The sequence below is a fragment of the Lactuca virosa genome, chromosome 4 (genome assembly GCF_052849685.1).
Source record: "Lactuca virosa cultivar CGN04683 chromosome 4, Lactuca_virosa_CGN04683_v6, whole genome shotgun sequence".
NCBI classification, from domain to species: domain Eukaryota; kingdom Viridiplantae; phylum Streptophyta; class Magnoliopsida; order Asterales; family Asteraceae; genus Lactuca; species Lactuca virosa.
Genome location: NC_136429.1, coordinates 121,308,205 through 121,326,183, shown reverse-complemented (window position 1 = coordinate 121,326,183; position 17,979 = coordinate 121,308,205). Strand labels below are relative to the sequence as shown.

Sequence of the window (17,979 nt, the reverse complement as noted above, 5' to 3'; positions counted from 1 at the left end):
ATGGTGAACGCAAACAACAAGTTCGATGGTATATTGAATACAAAAAAAAGGAAAAGGGACCAAATGAGTACAAACGCAAAAGTTAATTACCCTCAAGAGTCATTTTCCCTTATAAAAAAGAGTCATGCATTTAGTTATATCATCTTTTTTCTGACATTAAGATATTACAACTAACAAAAACGGTTTTCTTGAAAATACAAATCCGGAATTTAATTTTCATCGGGATTATTTTTATTTTGACGACAAATATTGTATTTGTCTGTTTTGTGGAAGAAGGATAGTTAATTCTATGGAATAGTTTTCGAACGCAATTCATTTCCTTTTGGTAATGGTATCTTGCGGTAAAATAATTTATTTTGATGAATTCTTTGAAAATGTTTAAGGGTTATTGTCACTGTAGTCCAACAAACTTTAGTATATTTGTTTAAATGGTCCCTCTTGACGTTTTTTTTGCCTTTTAGGGGTACGTATTTGTGTTTTACCGTTTTATAAGGTCATTATAAAAAATATGAAGGGGTCACCCGGTGAACCCCTTCCTACTCATCAGTTTTGATATGCCATATGGCATTTGTTCAACTGAAATGGTCCACGTGGCGCCTATATGTCATCCACATGGATTTTCCCTGTTAAAACTATGTCGGTGGTGAAAGCCTTTGTTCTCTCTCGTTGCTTCATTGATCGCATCTTCGTACTATCCTCATTCTTCTCTAAATTCAACAATCTCTCCTTGCTCGTTCCGAAACAAACTCTACAGATCGATTCCTGATTTCATCGACGAACTGCCGGAGTTGGAGTTATTACGGCTCTGGGAAAACAACTTCACCGGAAGCATTCCTCAAGGCCTTGGCAAGAACGGAAAGCTACAGATCCTTCATCTGTCTTCCAACAAATTATCCAACAAATTAACAGGTTCACTTCCTCCCAATCTATACAATGGAAACAAACTCGAAACGATAATCACTTTGGGAAACCTTTTATTTGGTCCGATTCCGAAGTCTCTTGGTGAATGCCAATCAATCGTTGAATCGAATCTGAATGGCAGAAAATTTCCACAATGGTTCGATTCCAAAAGGGCTTTTCAGTTTGCCTCATCTCTCACAGGTTGAACTTCAGAACAATCTTCTCTCTGGTGAATTCCTCGTAACCAACTCTATGTCAACGAATCTTGGTCAGGTCAGTTTGTCCAACAATCGGTTAACCGGTCCGCTGCCGGCCACCATTACTCGATGGACCTTGTAAAGAAGGAATCGCAAACGCCACCTTTCAACCACATTCAAAATCACTACTCTCCGCCTCTGTACAACTTCTTCTCGTTCTTGGCCTACTCCTCTATTCCATCACCTTCTCCATTGCAACAATCATCAAAGCTCGATCTATCAAGAAATCTTGCAAAGCTCGATCATGGAAGCTTACTGCTTTCCAACGCCTTGATTTCACTTGCGATGATGTTCTCAATTCTTTAAAGGGAGATAACATCATCGGAAAAGGAGGAGCCGGGATTGTTTACAAAGGCGCCATGCCCAACAATGTGCTCGTTGCAGTGAAAAGATTGCCAGCCATGAGCCGTGATTTTTCTCATGACCATGGATTCAATGCCCAGATTCAAACCCTAGGAAGAATCAGACATTGACATATCGTAAGATTATTAGGGTTTTGCTCCAACCATGAAACTAATTTATTAGTGTACGAGTATATGCCAAATAGGAGTTTGGGTGAAATGCTTCATGGCAAGAAAGGGTGATATTTGCTTTGGGAGACAATATATAAAATCGCTATTGAAGCTGTAAAGGGTCTTTGCTATCTCCACCATGACTTCTCACCATTAATGCCTGCATTTAATTCTTATAACTTGGGAAAAAGCCATGTAATCAAGAATACCGTAATAACAAGTTTTGGGCCTTTTTTAGCAGGTAAAAATAGACTTTATGCCCCTAAACTACCAAAAAAAGTTACGATTGACCATTTAAACAAATATACTAAAGTTTGTTGGGCTACAGTGACAATATACTAAAGTTTGTTGGGCTATAGTGTTATTCGAAATTTTCTTTTTAAAAATTCATTTCCAACTCCAACCTTTCAAATTTTCCTCTTCATGTACTAACAAAAGAATAGTTATTACTGTCATTTGTCATTTTTCTCATAATTTAAATTTTCTTTTCAAATGCTTTATAAAAATTATTTGTCATTTTCTCATCATTTTTCATTTTTAAAGATATATTGATGTTGATAATAAATTAAACAATTATTTATTTGATCCTTGAGTTTTAGGAGAAATTTAAATTCGTCTCGAATATATTTCGGTCATTGATCAATGATAATTAATTGTATCTCTATATTGAAAATCCTTCAAAATCACGTTTAATTAATAGTTTATTGAAAATAATTGATTAATAATTATGAGTTTTTACTATAAAATTTTAATTATTTTTGTAATCATCGTTTTCAGAGGCTATACGCTAGTAAGCATATAAAACCGTAAATTTAAAACACTTCCAAATAAGCATAACAATATAACATATTTCCAGTTTAGAATAAATAAAAAATAAAATAAGTTAAAATATAAAACCTAAAGAGATAACTATGTTAGATAATATTGTTATATACATACTATAATAAAATGATTAATAGTTAACTAGATGGTAACCCGCGCGTTGCACGGGACGGAATGTGTCGGTTTTCTGTTATAGCATTATACTTTTGAAGTACAATGCTATAGTTAGGAAAACTTTTAGTTATTTCAAAAAATATTTCATGCTTACAAAATGTTGAGACGGCGTGCTTTAAAATAACATTAGAAATGATCAGTGCCTAAAAAAACATAAATGACAACAATTTCAAAATTTGCATAATAGTACAACAAAAAATCACCATACATCAATCTGGTGTATGCTGATTCCAACTTCAAAATTTGAATTCCTTCTGGTTTCCATCTTAATGAAATAAGGGAGTGACCTTCATATGAAATTGTGATCTGGAAAACCCAACTAACAAATTTGAATGTATCAATATCAACAAAGGTCAGAAAAATGGCAAATTTTTAGTATTTTTATATAAATAAACATCAATTTTTATAGTTTTAGGACTATATTCCCCTGAATAATGTTTTAATGTTAAAAAAAACAATTTTTACATTTTAGGACCATATTGCCCCTGTACACTTTTTATATTAATAAAATTAACCTGATTAATTTGATGTAACTTTTTTTTATTGGAAAAAACTTCTGATTGCGTGTTCACAATTTTGTGATGGTGACAGTCAACAATCTACTAATAATCTGCTGCTTTGTATCTAACCTACAACCAAATATTAAAATAAAATAATAAAACCTGCATAAATCATTTTTTTACTGACCGTTTGGTTTTGTAGAACCTTTCTTTTTCCCCTTTTGTTTATCATTCCTGAATCGGTTGTCAGGTACTCTTCATTCTCCGGTGGTGGCCACATCTAACAGATGACGCAAGAATCAAATAATTAACTATCAAGCGTTTAACATAAAGATAGTATATTAAAGGGAAATTTAGAAAAGAATCCAAAATATATAATAAAAAAAGATATATGCTGCAAACTGCCCAGAGTTACCTGAATATGAAGAAAATATAAACATAATCAAATTTCATGAATATAGACAATGGATGAAACTTGTTTGCAAATTGAAACAATATATCCCCAAGAACTAACTGCAATATTTTCTTTTAAGTGGTTCATATAAACATAAGAGACTTAATCTGATAAGCTATATATTGGTGTTTTGTTTTTACCTAATACATATAAAAGCGAATTAATAGAGAAAGGCACTACCCTTAGATATGCTACCAAAAAAAAGTATTAAAATTGAGGAAAAGTGTTACATTAACCTTAGATATTGCTTTTGATGATCAAATAAGGGGAATTGAAGTCATACCTCAACTACCCTTCTTCCTACTTCATGTTTAAGCATTGCTTCCTCTGGCTCTCGAATCAAACATTTCATCGAACACATGGCATGCAAAACAAAATAAAATTCTAATTCATAAGAAAATCTTTAAATAGAAAAAACAATACAATGAAAATCTTTAAAATTCTTCAGATCTTTAATATATATGGATTCATATGATGAACAGCCGCGAGCCGGCACTCTTATTTAGAAATACCAAAATATGAAATTAAAAAGAATCATTTGAACACCATACAATGAAGAAACACAGGCATATGAAATAATTGTGATTGAATTTAACAGCTTTAGATCAATGCAGGGGTTCCTGATGTGAATGCTTCCTTTTTCTGTGTGAAAAAATTAAAAACCGATGAGACATAATAGATAATTAACATTCAAGAAAATTATCAAAACGTACAACTATTCGCTTCCTATGATCTTCAAGCTTGAATAACTGTTACATGGGGATATCATTCATACCACCACGACCAACCACCACTCACCACCACCATCATCTACCTTAAATATTGCTTCTGATTATTTGTCTAATTTGATCTATAATCAATAACCACCAGCATGCCTATAAGAACAGTTTAAACTTTAAAGTAAGAAAACAAAATCAAGCACCTGTAGTAAAAAGAAACAGGACACATATATATGGACACCTTGTATGTAATGTAAGGTTTGTATCACTGATACTAAAATATTTAACATCCATAATTCGTTAATGTCAAAACTCAAAAAGAATCCATCCAAAAAAATAAAAGAAATCGCAGCAACAATTTGAAAAAAAAATTATTTGCTGAGAAAATGAGAAGATGACAGAGAAGAAGGTGAAATCGATAATACCTAATGATGCTGAGAAGATGAAATTGTTTCATCAATCCTTTCGGATAGAGACTCCACCGCCACCGATGAAGTTAGGTATGAACTCCGACAGAAAGCAGTGGTTTTTGATATCTGGTGTCAATCGCTGGTTCCGGTGGCCTGGTGGTAATAATCGCCATAGAAAACGAAATGAAATCAAATGGAAGTAGAAACAGATTGAACCCTAATCAGAATCAGAATCAGAAGAACAGTTAAATTAAAGGTTCGATTTGATCTGTACCTGAAATAGCTGATACCCAAAAGCCTTTGCGCCAACAGATGGTAGTTAACGAAGAAGGAACATAGACAGAAGTCCTCGGCGGCGGATGGAAGCAGCAGAAGCACCGTCGACGGCGACGCAGGTAGAAGAAGGAGACTTACCCGAAACTCCTTCTCCGAGGAGACTGCGAGCTACACGACGCTCAATCGAGGAAGTGGGAAGCGAAAGACTTACATCGTCTGAAGAACACACTGAAATCCCCCGACCCCGACTCCAATCCCGACTCAGAGTCAATATCGGAAGCCGATCGATCGTCGTCTTCATCGCCCGTCGTGATTTCATTCTGGACCGACAACAGCGACTAATAAATTAAAGTAATGGAATGGAAGACAAACAAAAGATATGATATAAATTAATTAAAGAAGTAGAGGGACCAGATATGTAAATCAAGGGACCAAAGGTGGACAAAATATGTTAATTTTACTGTTCTTTTCCTCCACAACTTTAATATATATATAATAATGAGTAATAGTCATGTTTGCCATATGTTTGTATGTTTCCACTTTTATCTTATGATCGTATAAACCGTAAATTAGAAAAAGTTGGTAAATAAACATAACAATAACATATTTTTATTTTAAATTAATAACAATAATATATTTTTGTATAATTTAAATAATTATTAAATAACTAAAACATAAAATTTAAGAACATTGGTGGCACCTCACATGCCATATCACCAATAATGTTATAACACAAAGTGGGGAATGATTTTATTTTATAACAAGACAAGATATAAAACCAACTTTATTTCCATTTCATTTTTTTGTACTTTTTTTTCGAGTTTGTTTTTTTATTATTTTTATTCATTATTGTTTTTTATCGTTTGTCTTTTTTTAAATTAATAAAATAAATACATTTTTATAAAATATAATATTTAAAAAACAAAAAAGCACATAATATTTAAAAACTAAATTAAGATTACAATAAAAAAAAGACATAATTTTAAAAGATAATATTATTTTTTCCTAGTCTTAATTAACCCAAATAACATTTAAATTAAACCTAAAATCATAACATTTTACTACTAAACCTAATTAACCCAAATACTTCTCCTAATTTGATCATTCATCGCTTGTAGCACCGCTAGATCTTCAGACGCCAAACCCTCCTAACTAGTCCGAATAATTGACAACTGATGTGTCATTAGTCTCTCTTTTTTGCTTCTGCTTCTCCCGTGCTTGCCTTTCTAGGAACTCCAAGTGACAACGTTTCAAGTCATTTTTTTCTTTTATTAATAAATTGTGCTCATCGAATTTCGCTCGCATTTCCGCTGCATCTTTTGCTTTCGTCTCAACCTCCTCCGCATGCCTTGCAGCGCGCCTCGCTTTGTCGCGTCTAGACGGTCGTTGTGGTGGGGATATCTTCTCGATATCATCTGGGATGTCATCGGTGTCGACATTTAGGTCGATGTGAGTCCTTGTGTCCGACAGGTCGACCGAGCTCGAATTACGAGACCTTTTGAATTGAACCTCCGACGATGTAGGAGTTTTATTCCACTTTGGCTCTGCTCACAACAACTCCCATGATTTATCAAACACTAAAACATGTCTCATTTCGACCAGATATTGTTCTTTTGAAGATTTGAACAGATCTAAGTCGTTGGTTCCGCTTTGCTGTTGCGCCTCAAGCCAGTTGTAAACACCGTGGAATTTGCTGCACCGCTTAGTTATTTGACTCCATTTGTTGCTTAACATGTCATTATCGTGATACAGTTTTTTCTTCAACATAGCGTGGAAATTTTCGTGCACCGCCCCCAATAAGCACATTTCTTCATTCTATTTCTGCGGAGTTCGTCTTTTGAAGTAATAGACCATGTCACCGTCAAAGCATATTCCTCCTCCGGTTTCCACCATTGTGGAACGTCTATATTTTCTGTTTCAACCGTTATCGATTTCCCTTACGTTTTTCCTTTCCCTTTCCCTCTCTCCTACTACCTCCCGCTTCCACTTCAACCGATGGTTGTGTTGGAGGTGGTGGTTGGGTGGTTGTTTGTGGCATCGAAGCGAAAGTAGGGAGAAGATTTTGTTGTAAATTTGGGTTTTGACCAAATAGATTTTGTTGAAGGTAAGGCGAGTTAGAAAATTACATTGGTGGTGAAGCGGGATTGAAAGCGGCTCATTAGTATGAGATTTTTGGTGATGCTTGAGATGATAAAAGATTGAAATAATTTCCGGAACCCGTAAATCCGAGAGGCGAGGTTGTGTGTTTGGGTTTGATGATGGAGGGGGGGGGGGGGTGGGTTTTTGCTCCATTTTTTTGATTGAGAAGAAAGTATGAGAAATTTTATAAATTATAAAGAGAAAGAGAGAGATGTAAAAAAAGTGGTTATTGATTTTGTATTTATATAAAAGTTAAAAGGTAAAAAAAATATTTTCAAACATTTTGACCGTTTAACAACGGTCCATTGCAAACAACGGTCGGATTTTTGTGCATTTCACCCGGTGGTAACAACGACGAGTACCCCTGTAACGAGAAGCAACGAGCTGGGGCGGTGGTGTTCCCCATTACAACGCCGTTGTGGCCTTGCCATGTCGACTAACGAGCAAATTTGTGCATACCGTATGCTCTACAGAGATAACTATGTCAGAAATGAAAGGCAAAGACGGTTGCTTTTAAACTATTCAGAAAGTGATATTGAAAATACAAGAAACACTGTTTTTCAAAAAAAATGTATTCAAACAATAAAAAGTTTGGTCGGCAAAAAAAAACTATAAAGCTCTTCAATTTCAAATACAACTAATTTTTTTTATCGTATATGGTTGTGGTACATTTATTAAATTTGATATATGTTTGCCCCGATGATCAAAACTATACGTTTTATGTACAAGATGCTAGTATAATATATTGTCTTCCTTAAATATTAGTAATTAAAAATTTATTCCCAAAAAGTGAAACTACCAAACATCTCAAATACACAAATTCATGTTAATTCGATAACACAAACAAAATATTCAACTTATAATCTATATTTCCAGATCTGAAAACTGAAACTGAAACAAAATAAATGGATTGATAAAAAACTTCCAACTCAAAACATTTACAAACAAAAGAATTAAATTAGTTATCTATTTACATTTACAAACAAAAGAACAAAATTAGTTATCTATTTATATTTACAAACAGAAGCATAAATAGCATCGCAAAAATAAAATCACGGTGAGATATCCAGGAAAAGGTTAGATTCGTGGCTACTGAAACCAAATCACAGTGTGAAAAGCGATGAAAACCCCCATAATCAAACAAACACCAACAAGAACCGAAACTCATGAACAATCCAAAAAAATCAAAAAAAAAAAAAAAATAGTTGCAAATCAAAAAGACATACCAAAATGTCAAAAAAAATTTGATTCGCGAAATGTCATAGCGTTACGTACAACTTGGTTGCAACAATCATAAACGACAGACGGAATACGACTCTAATTCCATGTAACTTAATAAACATAATACTATTAGGGTTTCATTATTGAATTATAACCGAAGTACAATTACAAAAGAAAGAGAAAAATAATATAAATATAAAAGCTAAAAGGATTAAACCTAACTATAAGTCTAAGGGCTAAGGGCCAAACAGGACCAAACCAGAAAATTCCTGACAACTTTATTGTCCTAACAAAAGAGAAAACAAGAAAAAGTAGGCAATAAAATGTGATGAAAATTATTGTTTCATTTAGGGAATCATCAATGAAGGGTGTTTGGAATTTCATCTCACGACGTTGGTATGCACGACGTGGAAATCCATTCTCCATGTCGCCGCACAAGGTTCTTTTAAAAACTTTACTTTTGATCCCTCTGAGTCCTCAACTAATCTTTTCTAGAAAACAGGTGTTACAAAAAAAATATCATCAACCATTAATATAGAGTGCGTTTAAGAGAATCATTGATTTTATTTTTGAAAAAAAAATGGTTTTTTGGCATATGCATATAACATATGTGCATATGCACATACGTTATACGTTATATGCATATGAAAAAAATGTGTTTTTTGCTGATTTCTTTTTTGAATCTCTAAATCGCTCATTTTAAATGGTGTTCTTATCGTTTTACTTATTTTAAGAAAGTGATTAATACATATTATTGAATTAAAAATAATCGAAAAATACCATCTAATTTAACTAGAAGGGTATTTTAGTCAATTAACATATATTTAATAAATGAAGTTTGCATATTTTAAGGATCATAGATTCTATTAATTTTAAAAATCTGATTTTACGAATTATTAGGTTTTTAATTCGGACATTCTGATAGAATATGTTTGAATATATTCAAAAATAAAAAAATTCTTGAACCATAAAATAATAAAAATATTCTTGAACATATTTTTCTTGTAGAATAACAAATTCTCGAACCAACAATTGAAGAATTAAAACAAAAATTATATTAATTCTTATAAAATACATGTAACAATTGCTAAGAATTACATTTATTGTTAAAGAATAAAACTAAAAAACTTTCAAATCGGGAAAAAAAACATCAAAATCTAACAAATACACTAATTTATTTTAAAAGAATAATGTTGCTAAGAGGCGTCGTTCAAATTTCGTGCTCCGTTCTTCAAACATCAACTTTTGTGGAAACAAATCCAATGAATAAATTAGTGAGAAAATATCCATATTCCATTCCAGCATAATTGGAATTCGTGATTCCATTCTGATAGAATTGGAATTCATTTACCAATAATTATATTAATTCGGGGCATTCTAACAGAATATGTTCATGATTATCATAAAAAAACACTCTTTTCTGATAGAATACTATAAACGAAGAAATACCATTCAGTTGAAGCATTTTAGCGAGCGCTTGGTGTGCATCAAAACAACTTTTAATTTCGGATGAACAACATACAAAAATTGTTCATACCACATGAGCCTTCACATAAATGAATAACATTATTCCAAGATTCTGTAATTGTCAAATACCAAATGCAATTAAAAATTCATCTGGGCAGGATACACCTGGCCTCCTGTAACATATTGTATGGCTGTAACACATTGTATGGCAGAGTAAACATAAAAAAAGCAAAAGCAGTTAGTTCCATCCAAACTCAAATTTTACAAAGGAATCATAAAAACAACAATAAAAAATCTCTACCTTTAGATGGAGCAGCCGGCTGTGACAACCCCACCTCCACCTTCTTCTTCGTCTTCTGGAACGACCACACACTCTAGTGTGGTGTTTTCTTCTTATTCTGTCGATCAAAGCACAAAACATACACCACCCCCAAATCACTACTTCTAAGAAACAGAAGTTGACGCAGCTAGAGGCTGCTAAAACAAAAACAAAAAAAAAACTAATTTCTTCCTTCTTCATTTCCTGTGAATCAACAAACCCAAATTCCCTTCATTTTCATTGATTTCCCAGCAAACCCAAACACCCTAACGATATCTATCAAACAAACAAACAAAATCCAAAAAGAAATTTTTACCCGTGGTTGATTTGGAACTGCCAAAACAAGGAAACATTGTGATCTTCGAGCAAACACCACCGAGGTCCTCACCTGCGACAGATGGCTGCCATCGGACCCTCCTTTCCCCTCGTTTTCTTCCTTCTCTGTTGTTCACATTGAACACAAAGCCGCAGAGGTTTCACCTTGCCACTGCCGCTCCTTGCGAAGCCGGACATAACACCTCGCAGCCAGAAGAGACGAGCAAAACTCCGCTGTTTCTTCATTTGGCTTCTGTCGACCGGAGGGAGGAGACGCGGAGAAGAGGAGGTGCAATTTTGGGAGGTGTCGATCGGATTTGAGAAGTGAAGAAGGAAAAAACGATACTGGCTTCAATTTAGGGTTTTGAATCTTGATGCCGAGTGAATGTTATAAATATATCTGTGCTTCTTGCGATTTACTAGGAATACAGCTAAGAAGAGTCAATGGTTACCATAATTATAGGATATTATTTGTGGAAACTAGTTATCAAATTACCTATTTACCCTTATTTATTTATTTAATTATATATTTTTATTTTAAATTTTGATTGGCCCACATTTATGCATACAATAACACAATAATTACTTTAAACACCTGAACCTAGCTCTCTCTCTCTCTCTCTATATATATATATATATATATATATATATATATATATATATATATATATATCTCCCTAACTAATAAACGAAAGTAAATTGCCACGTGTCCCTTCAGAAACACTAATTCTATCCAATGTTAAATACCGTTTTTGCCCCTCTTTGATTTCACCTTCTATAATGTCCAGGTCAAAATAAATCAGCATTTAATATCCGGTTTTTATGGTATTTATGGTATATGATCTCTATTTAAATTTTAAAATAAATCAGCATTTAATATCCGATTTTTATGGTATTTATGGTATATGCATGATCTCTATTTAAATTTCAAAATAAATCAGCATTTAATATCCGATTTTTATGGTATTTATGGTATATGATCTATATTTAAATTTAATTTGATACGTTTGAAATAGATAGTAGATTCAGTCCTCCAATTTTAAATAATCAATACAAAAAGTTTTAAACAAACTTAACTCTTATTAATAATATAAATGTTTTATAAATTTTTTATCCATGATTCTCACGGGTTGTAACCTACTATATATATATATATATATATATATATATATATATATATATATATATATATATATATATATATATATATATATATATATATATATATATATATATATATATAGGCCGGGAGATGTTGAAGTTGCATAGATTATTTGTATTGTACCTACTATCATCAACCAAGGAGAAATTATAGAATGAGCGTGTGGTAATAATTCCATATTAATCCGAATCAATCCATACGCTCCCATTTTTAATAAAATTCCGGCTAGAAGCATACAAGTACTGTAATGTGCCTCTCCGTGGGTATCTGGTAACCATGTATGTAGGGGTAGAATCGGTAATTTGACAGCAAAAGCAATAAAAAATGCAATATAGAATATTATTTCCAAAGCCACAGGATACGATTGATTCACTGATGTTTGGCAAGAGCTTCTTATTTGTTCACAGCTTGAGCGGATTCGATTCCGAACCTTTTTTTTGAGTAACTATAGTGATTTCTTCCCTTTCTCTTCCTTCTTTCCCAGAGCTACTGGCTCATTTCACTCTCTTTTAATAAGACCGGGAGTCACTCGCTTCCTAAAGCACGAGAAAGAGAGAAGATCTCTTATATATGCCCACTCTTCAAAATTGAATTTCCCTTCTTCCAAGAGCTAAATCGATGGCACTTTGGATCCTTCCCTAAACTAAAGAATTTACTTACCTTGCGTCGGTATCATTTAGCGACTAGTGAATAGATTGACCTTGAAACAACAACGATTAATTACTATTGCAATAAAACAAGCTCGTATTTTATCTTTGTTACCTTTTCTTAATAATGAGAAACAATTTGAAAGAACCGAGTCGACCACTAGAACTCCTAGTCTTAGAGCCAGAAAAAGATAGGTTTACTCTTTATTCACTTGAATTCGAATTCCCATACTCAAACGGGGATTGATATTTTGTTGGAAAAATCCAAAAATCCGGATTGAATTCTCGTGTCGTAAGAAAACAAATAATAGTCTGGGAAGAATAAATTTTTTTATTTAACTTGTTGATATATATATATATATATATATATATATATATATATATATATATATATATATATATATATATATATATATATATATATGCGCAGAGACAGAGAATTATGATAAAATAAAAACTAAAAACATTAAAAAGAATTTTTTTTTTTCCAAAACAACATTTTTCGAAAAAACCATATAGTACATAAATAAGAACCCAACGCCTAAGAAAAGTGCTCAAAAAATCATTTAAATTTTTTTACGTATGTTTATATGACTATTTAAAAGAAATAATTTTTTTGTTTTTTTTTTTTTGTTGAATATATGTCTGATAGAACCTAGTTGTTTATTTGATAATATTTGTATGAATGCAGATATTTATATGATATGTTTATATGAATATGTAGGGATGAGCAAAGGAACCGACCCGACTGGAACCGACCCGAACCGGACCCGGCCCGGGAACTGAAGTCGGCCGAATTTAAGAACCGAGCCGGACCGCCGGTTCTTGTCGTGTCTTCAATGTTGGAGCCGGTCCTCAAGAAATAACAACATACGGTTCCGGTTTTTGCCGGTTCCACCGGTTCCTACCGGTTCCCGGTTCCAAAAATCACAAGAATATCGTCCCAGTCCCGGCCTGATCGGTTCTATACGGTTCCGGCCGGTTCCCCGGTCCAAATGTTCATCCCTATGAATATGCATATGCATATACCTATGAACATATGAGGATGGCAAAAATAACTAAATGCTGCCGAAAAAACTAACTCAAACAATTTGGGATGGGTTTTGGGTTAGGTAAACTGTTATAAGACCGAATATGAGATATTTTCTAACGTATTTCATAGGCTTGTGATGGTTTTGGTATTAGGGTTATACCCATATATAGTATCATCGATTTGGCCATGTAAGTTTCGGTGCCTTGACTTATATGAGAAAAGAACAATTTGGTATGGGATTACCATAAATTAATAAGATAGGTGAATTATATGAAAGTTGAATTCTTGGTAAACATTCAAGAGATGCTTTCCCTAAAATTAAAACTTGGAGAGCCTTTCAACAATCTGAGCTTATACATTCAGACACAAGTGGGCCAATGAAAGCAACATCACATGAAGGAAATGTATATATAATTACCTCTATAGATGATTATACTTGTAAAACTTTGATTTATTTCTCAAAAAACATTGAAAAACTTTGTTGAAACTCAAAGCAGTCATAGGATCAAAGCTTCAAGCATAAATGATGGAGAGAATAAAATGCAATCTACTTTGAAGAATTTCTAAAGGAGAATTAATGGAATTCATTATCAACTTACCACATGGTACACCCCACTAAGAACGAGGTATTAGATAGAAAGAACATGATATTTTCAAGATGGCTAGAAACATGTTATAGTCAAAACGATTATCAAATGATTTATGGGCTGACGTAGTTGCATGTTCTATGGATATTCTAAATAGATATCAACAAAGAGTTTATCAAATAAAACTCCCTAAGAATCATGGAGTGGTTTTAAACCAGGAGTACCACACTTTATGACTTTTTGGTGTGTGGTTTACTCTAATATATATTGAGATGAAAATTTGATGATAAGTGTGAGAAAACAAATTTTGTTGGTTACATTGAAAGTTTGAAAGCCTATATATGGTACAATCTTCTCACTAAGAATGTGATAATTAGTAGGGATGTCGTTTTTAATGAGAACAAAAGATGGATTCATGCTATAAGTAACACAAATAACTCTAAAAATAACGTTGACAAAGAGAATTAGAAGGGGAAGAAGGTGTTAATCATAAGAACTCAAACAATGCTATTCCATCTTCTAATCAGGTAAACACTTATATAAAAAATTATGACGAATCAAATTCAAACTCTTCACAAAGCACAACAAAGTCCTTACCAACATCATAAAGTTCAACATCAATGAAGTTTCATAGCATGATGAGTATATTTGGAATTGGCAACATATTGGCCTTTGATATTTTGGTTGGCTTCATGCTTTTTATTGGCGTTGACTAAATCAGTTATGAAAATGCTATTCAAGAAAGTAAATGAAATGAATCCATGTATGGGGAAATTGGATCCATTGTAAAAAAACAATGTAGGACTTAGTCAAGTTACAAAAAAAGCATTAGTCTATTGGTGTCAAGTGGGTATATAAAACTAAGTGGGATGGAATTGGAAATGTAGCTAGATACAAGGCCCGTTTTGTCGCTAAAGAATACAAGCAAAAATTTAGCATTGATCATATTGATATATTTTATCGTATGATCAGAGTTGATATAATCGGGTTAGTCGTAGCTCTTGATGCACAACATGAATGACAAGTCCACCAAAATGGACGTAAAATTAGCATTCCGAAACAGTTTTCTGAAAGAAGAAGTGTATGTGAATCAACCACTTATATAAGTAAAGGTTTGAGAGCAACACAATATGTATAGATTCAAGAAAGCTTTATACGGAATAAAACATGCACTTTGTGCATAGTATAGTAGGATATACACATATCTCCTTGCAAATGGTTTTCAAAGACGCACTTGTAAACACACACTTTACATAAAATCGTAGGAACAATATGGCGACATGGTTTGTTGCCTAACTTAATACTATTTGTAATATGTGGTTTATAGGGACAATATGGTCGATCAACATCTAGTCAAGGACCGTGTATTTTCATTTTGGCTGAACCAACAATCTGAGGACGGTGAAGGGGGTGAAATCGTTTTTGGTGGCGTTGATCCGAACCAATATAAGGGTACACATACTTACGTTCCAGTGACGCAAAAGGGTTATTGGCAGGTTTGTCCAATATATATATATATATATATATATATATATATATATATATATATATATATATATATATATATATTCTAAGTTTTTTCATTTATTTTTTTCTAGTTCGAAATGGGTGATGTACTTATTGGTGGGAAACCTACTCGTATGCAATTGAGGAACATTATTATTATACTTATTATTTATGTTGGATGTTGCCATGTTGGATCTTGGATCTGCGATGATGTCCTGTGTTTGTTTCAGGCTTTTGTAAGGGCGGATGTTCGGCAATTGTAGATTCGGGAACTTCATTGATAGCAGGTCCAATGGTCTGTATCATTTTGTTTCTTGAGATCTAGTTGTATTGAAAAGGGCCTCTTTTTTGTTTTATTTTTTATTATTGCAGTGTTGTGTATGAGCTCATAATTTTTTATTTGAAGTGCTTGTAAGTTTTTATTTTTATTTATTTAATTATTTTTTGTTTTTTTTTTCTAAAAGGCCCTAATATACTCTAAACTACACTTTTATCCATTAACCTTTTTGTTAAGTGGTACCATTCCAAATCCTCATACATGATACATATGGGCTATAATTAATCCCTTTTAATTTTAAATGCTTTTAAGTTGGTTTGATCTTCGTATTTTTTATTTTTTTGTTGTGGCTTTCAGAATGCCATCACAGAGATAAATCTTGCCATCGGTGCTATGGGATTTATTAATGACCATTGTCATAGAGATATTGGGAAAGTGGGAAACCTAATCTTTGATATGCTTTTCGTAATGGTAATATAAACAGTTTTTTTTATTATTATTATTTTTTTATTTTTATTTATTTTATTTCTAACGTTGGAACTAAAATATATGTTCTGGATTCGTATATGATTTTCTTTTATAACAGTTTAAAGAACCTGGGAATTTTTGCTCCCGTATTACAATTTGTGTTCCTGGTGATAAAGCTGTTGACGGGTCAGTATTCTAATACACCCAACTTCCCTTTTTTGGTTGCCCATTTTACATGTTGCCTCTGTTCAATTAATTTCCTCTTTCCTTACTTCTTTGTAAGCATTTATCACAAAGATGGAATCATTAATTTCTTTTGTCTGGTGACAATTTGATCCTTTTGCACCGAGTTAATGTCTTATCATGGAAATTTTAATTGATGAACAGTAGTGACATTAGGAGTGTGGTGGATATGAGTGATGGTTTATCTGGGCCTCCTCAAGTCCCAATATGTAAAGCCTGTGAGATGGTAGTAGACTTCGCGTATAAACAGCTCCAAAACAACATGACACGAGGTGCAGTCATTAAATTTTTCAGCCAAGTGAGTTCTCTTTATTCTTGTTTTTAGTATCCTTTACACATAGATTGCATGTTTTTTATTTATGTATGACGACTCCTACATTGCAGCTATGTGCTATGGCGGGTTTAGCAGGAGAGTCAAAGGTAGACTCTGCAAGACTTCCTCTTATGCCTACTATTTCATTTACCATTGGGGGCAAAGAGTTTGAACTTTCTCCTAATGAGGTATTGTTATACGAACACAATAGTTAGAATTAGTTGTATGTCATTTTTCCACTGTTAGTCAAGCAATTTAAATATATATATATATATATATATATATATATATATATATATATATATATATATATATTTTGTAATTGTTTTGTAGTACATAACTAAGATTGGCGAGGGTGCTAGTACGCAGTGCGTCCGTACCTTCATTCCTATGGATAATCCTCCTGAGGGTGGCCCGCTTTGGTACGTGTATCTCGTAATGAAGACCGTCGGACTAAAGTACATTAATTCTGATAATAGATATTCAAACTAGAGTTTGACTGTCTTTTCTTGCTTCATGTGATGCAGGATACTGGGTGATGCATTTATGCGTCGTTACCACACTATATTTGATCATGGTAATCTCAGAATTGGATTTGCAGAATCGGCATAATTAACAAGACATCTTAACCAAAGGTGCTAACGTATCTTCTTTGCTTGTATTAGTAATATAAAGTGTAACGTTTAATACTAGTAATAAGATGCCTCATGTGCGTTCAAAATAATTATGAATATACATATAGTTCTTCTTATTGTGGAAAATCTAATGTAAGTATTATAAATAGAGCCTGAATCGCACTTGTCTTTTTTTTTTTTTTCCTTGTGTGTGTAAATGCAAACCCATCATTTTTCATCCGACCGGTTAATGGTTTATATATCAAGTTATGTACTTAACTATCCAATGGTTCTGCTTTTGACAATACAATAAATTAGAGTTGGTCCCATACACGAATGGTCAATAACCTACGTGCCTTGTTGTATGATTGAATGACCGTAAGGCAACACCGGTAAAGTGTTGTAATAAGTCTCGGAAGTTTGTAGCATGCCATGGTATGATTTAGATCAAGACCATGTTTTATGCTTGTCGGGTTGTCGTTTGCCTCATGTAGGCTAGGTTGCTTTGACCATGCCATTGTATAATTTATATCAAGACCAAGTTTTATGCCTGTCTGGTTGTCGTTTGCCTGGAGCAAGTTATTTGGGGCATTGGTTCCAAAGAAGTGTTGTTTTTTTCTTGGCATTCTTCCCTTTTATACATA

General features: G+C 33.1%; 1 protein-coding gene and 1 pseudogene across 2 annotated transcripts; both read left to right on the top strand.

Moving 5' to 3' along the window:
• Window positions 1-634: 634 nt before the first annotated feature.
• LOC145104968 (leucine-rich repeat receptor-like serine/threonine-protein kinase RGI4) lies at window positions 635-2,011 on the top strand (annotated as a pseudogene).
• Window positions 2,012-15,258: 13,247 nt separating this feature from the next.
• On the top strand, window positions 15,259-17,535 carry LOC145107290 (aspartic proteinase oryzasin-1-like). Of its 2 annotated transcripts, none has more exons than XM_079044143.1 (8): window positions 15,259-15,410; window positions 15,651-15,715; window positions 16,055-16,168; window positions 16,284-16,351; window positions 16,556-16,706; window positions 16,793-16,909; window positions 17,055-17,143; window positions 17,249-17,535. In XM_079044143.1, exons 2-8 carry the CDS (start codon window positions 15,713-15,715, stop codon window positions 17,331-17,333), a joined length of 627 nt encoding a protein of 208 aa, XP_078900269.1. In that variant the 5' UTR covers window positions 15,259-15,410; window positions 15,651-15,712; the 3' UTR covers window positions 17,334-17,535. The 2 variants fall into 2 exon arrangements, with proteins under 2 accessions (XP_078900269.1, XP_078900268.1); XM_079044142.1 differs by having other exon boundaries at window positions 15,260-15,410; window positions 16,553-16,706.
• Window positions 17,536-17,979: the final 444 nt, after the last annotated feature.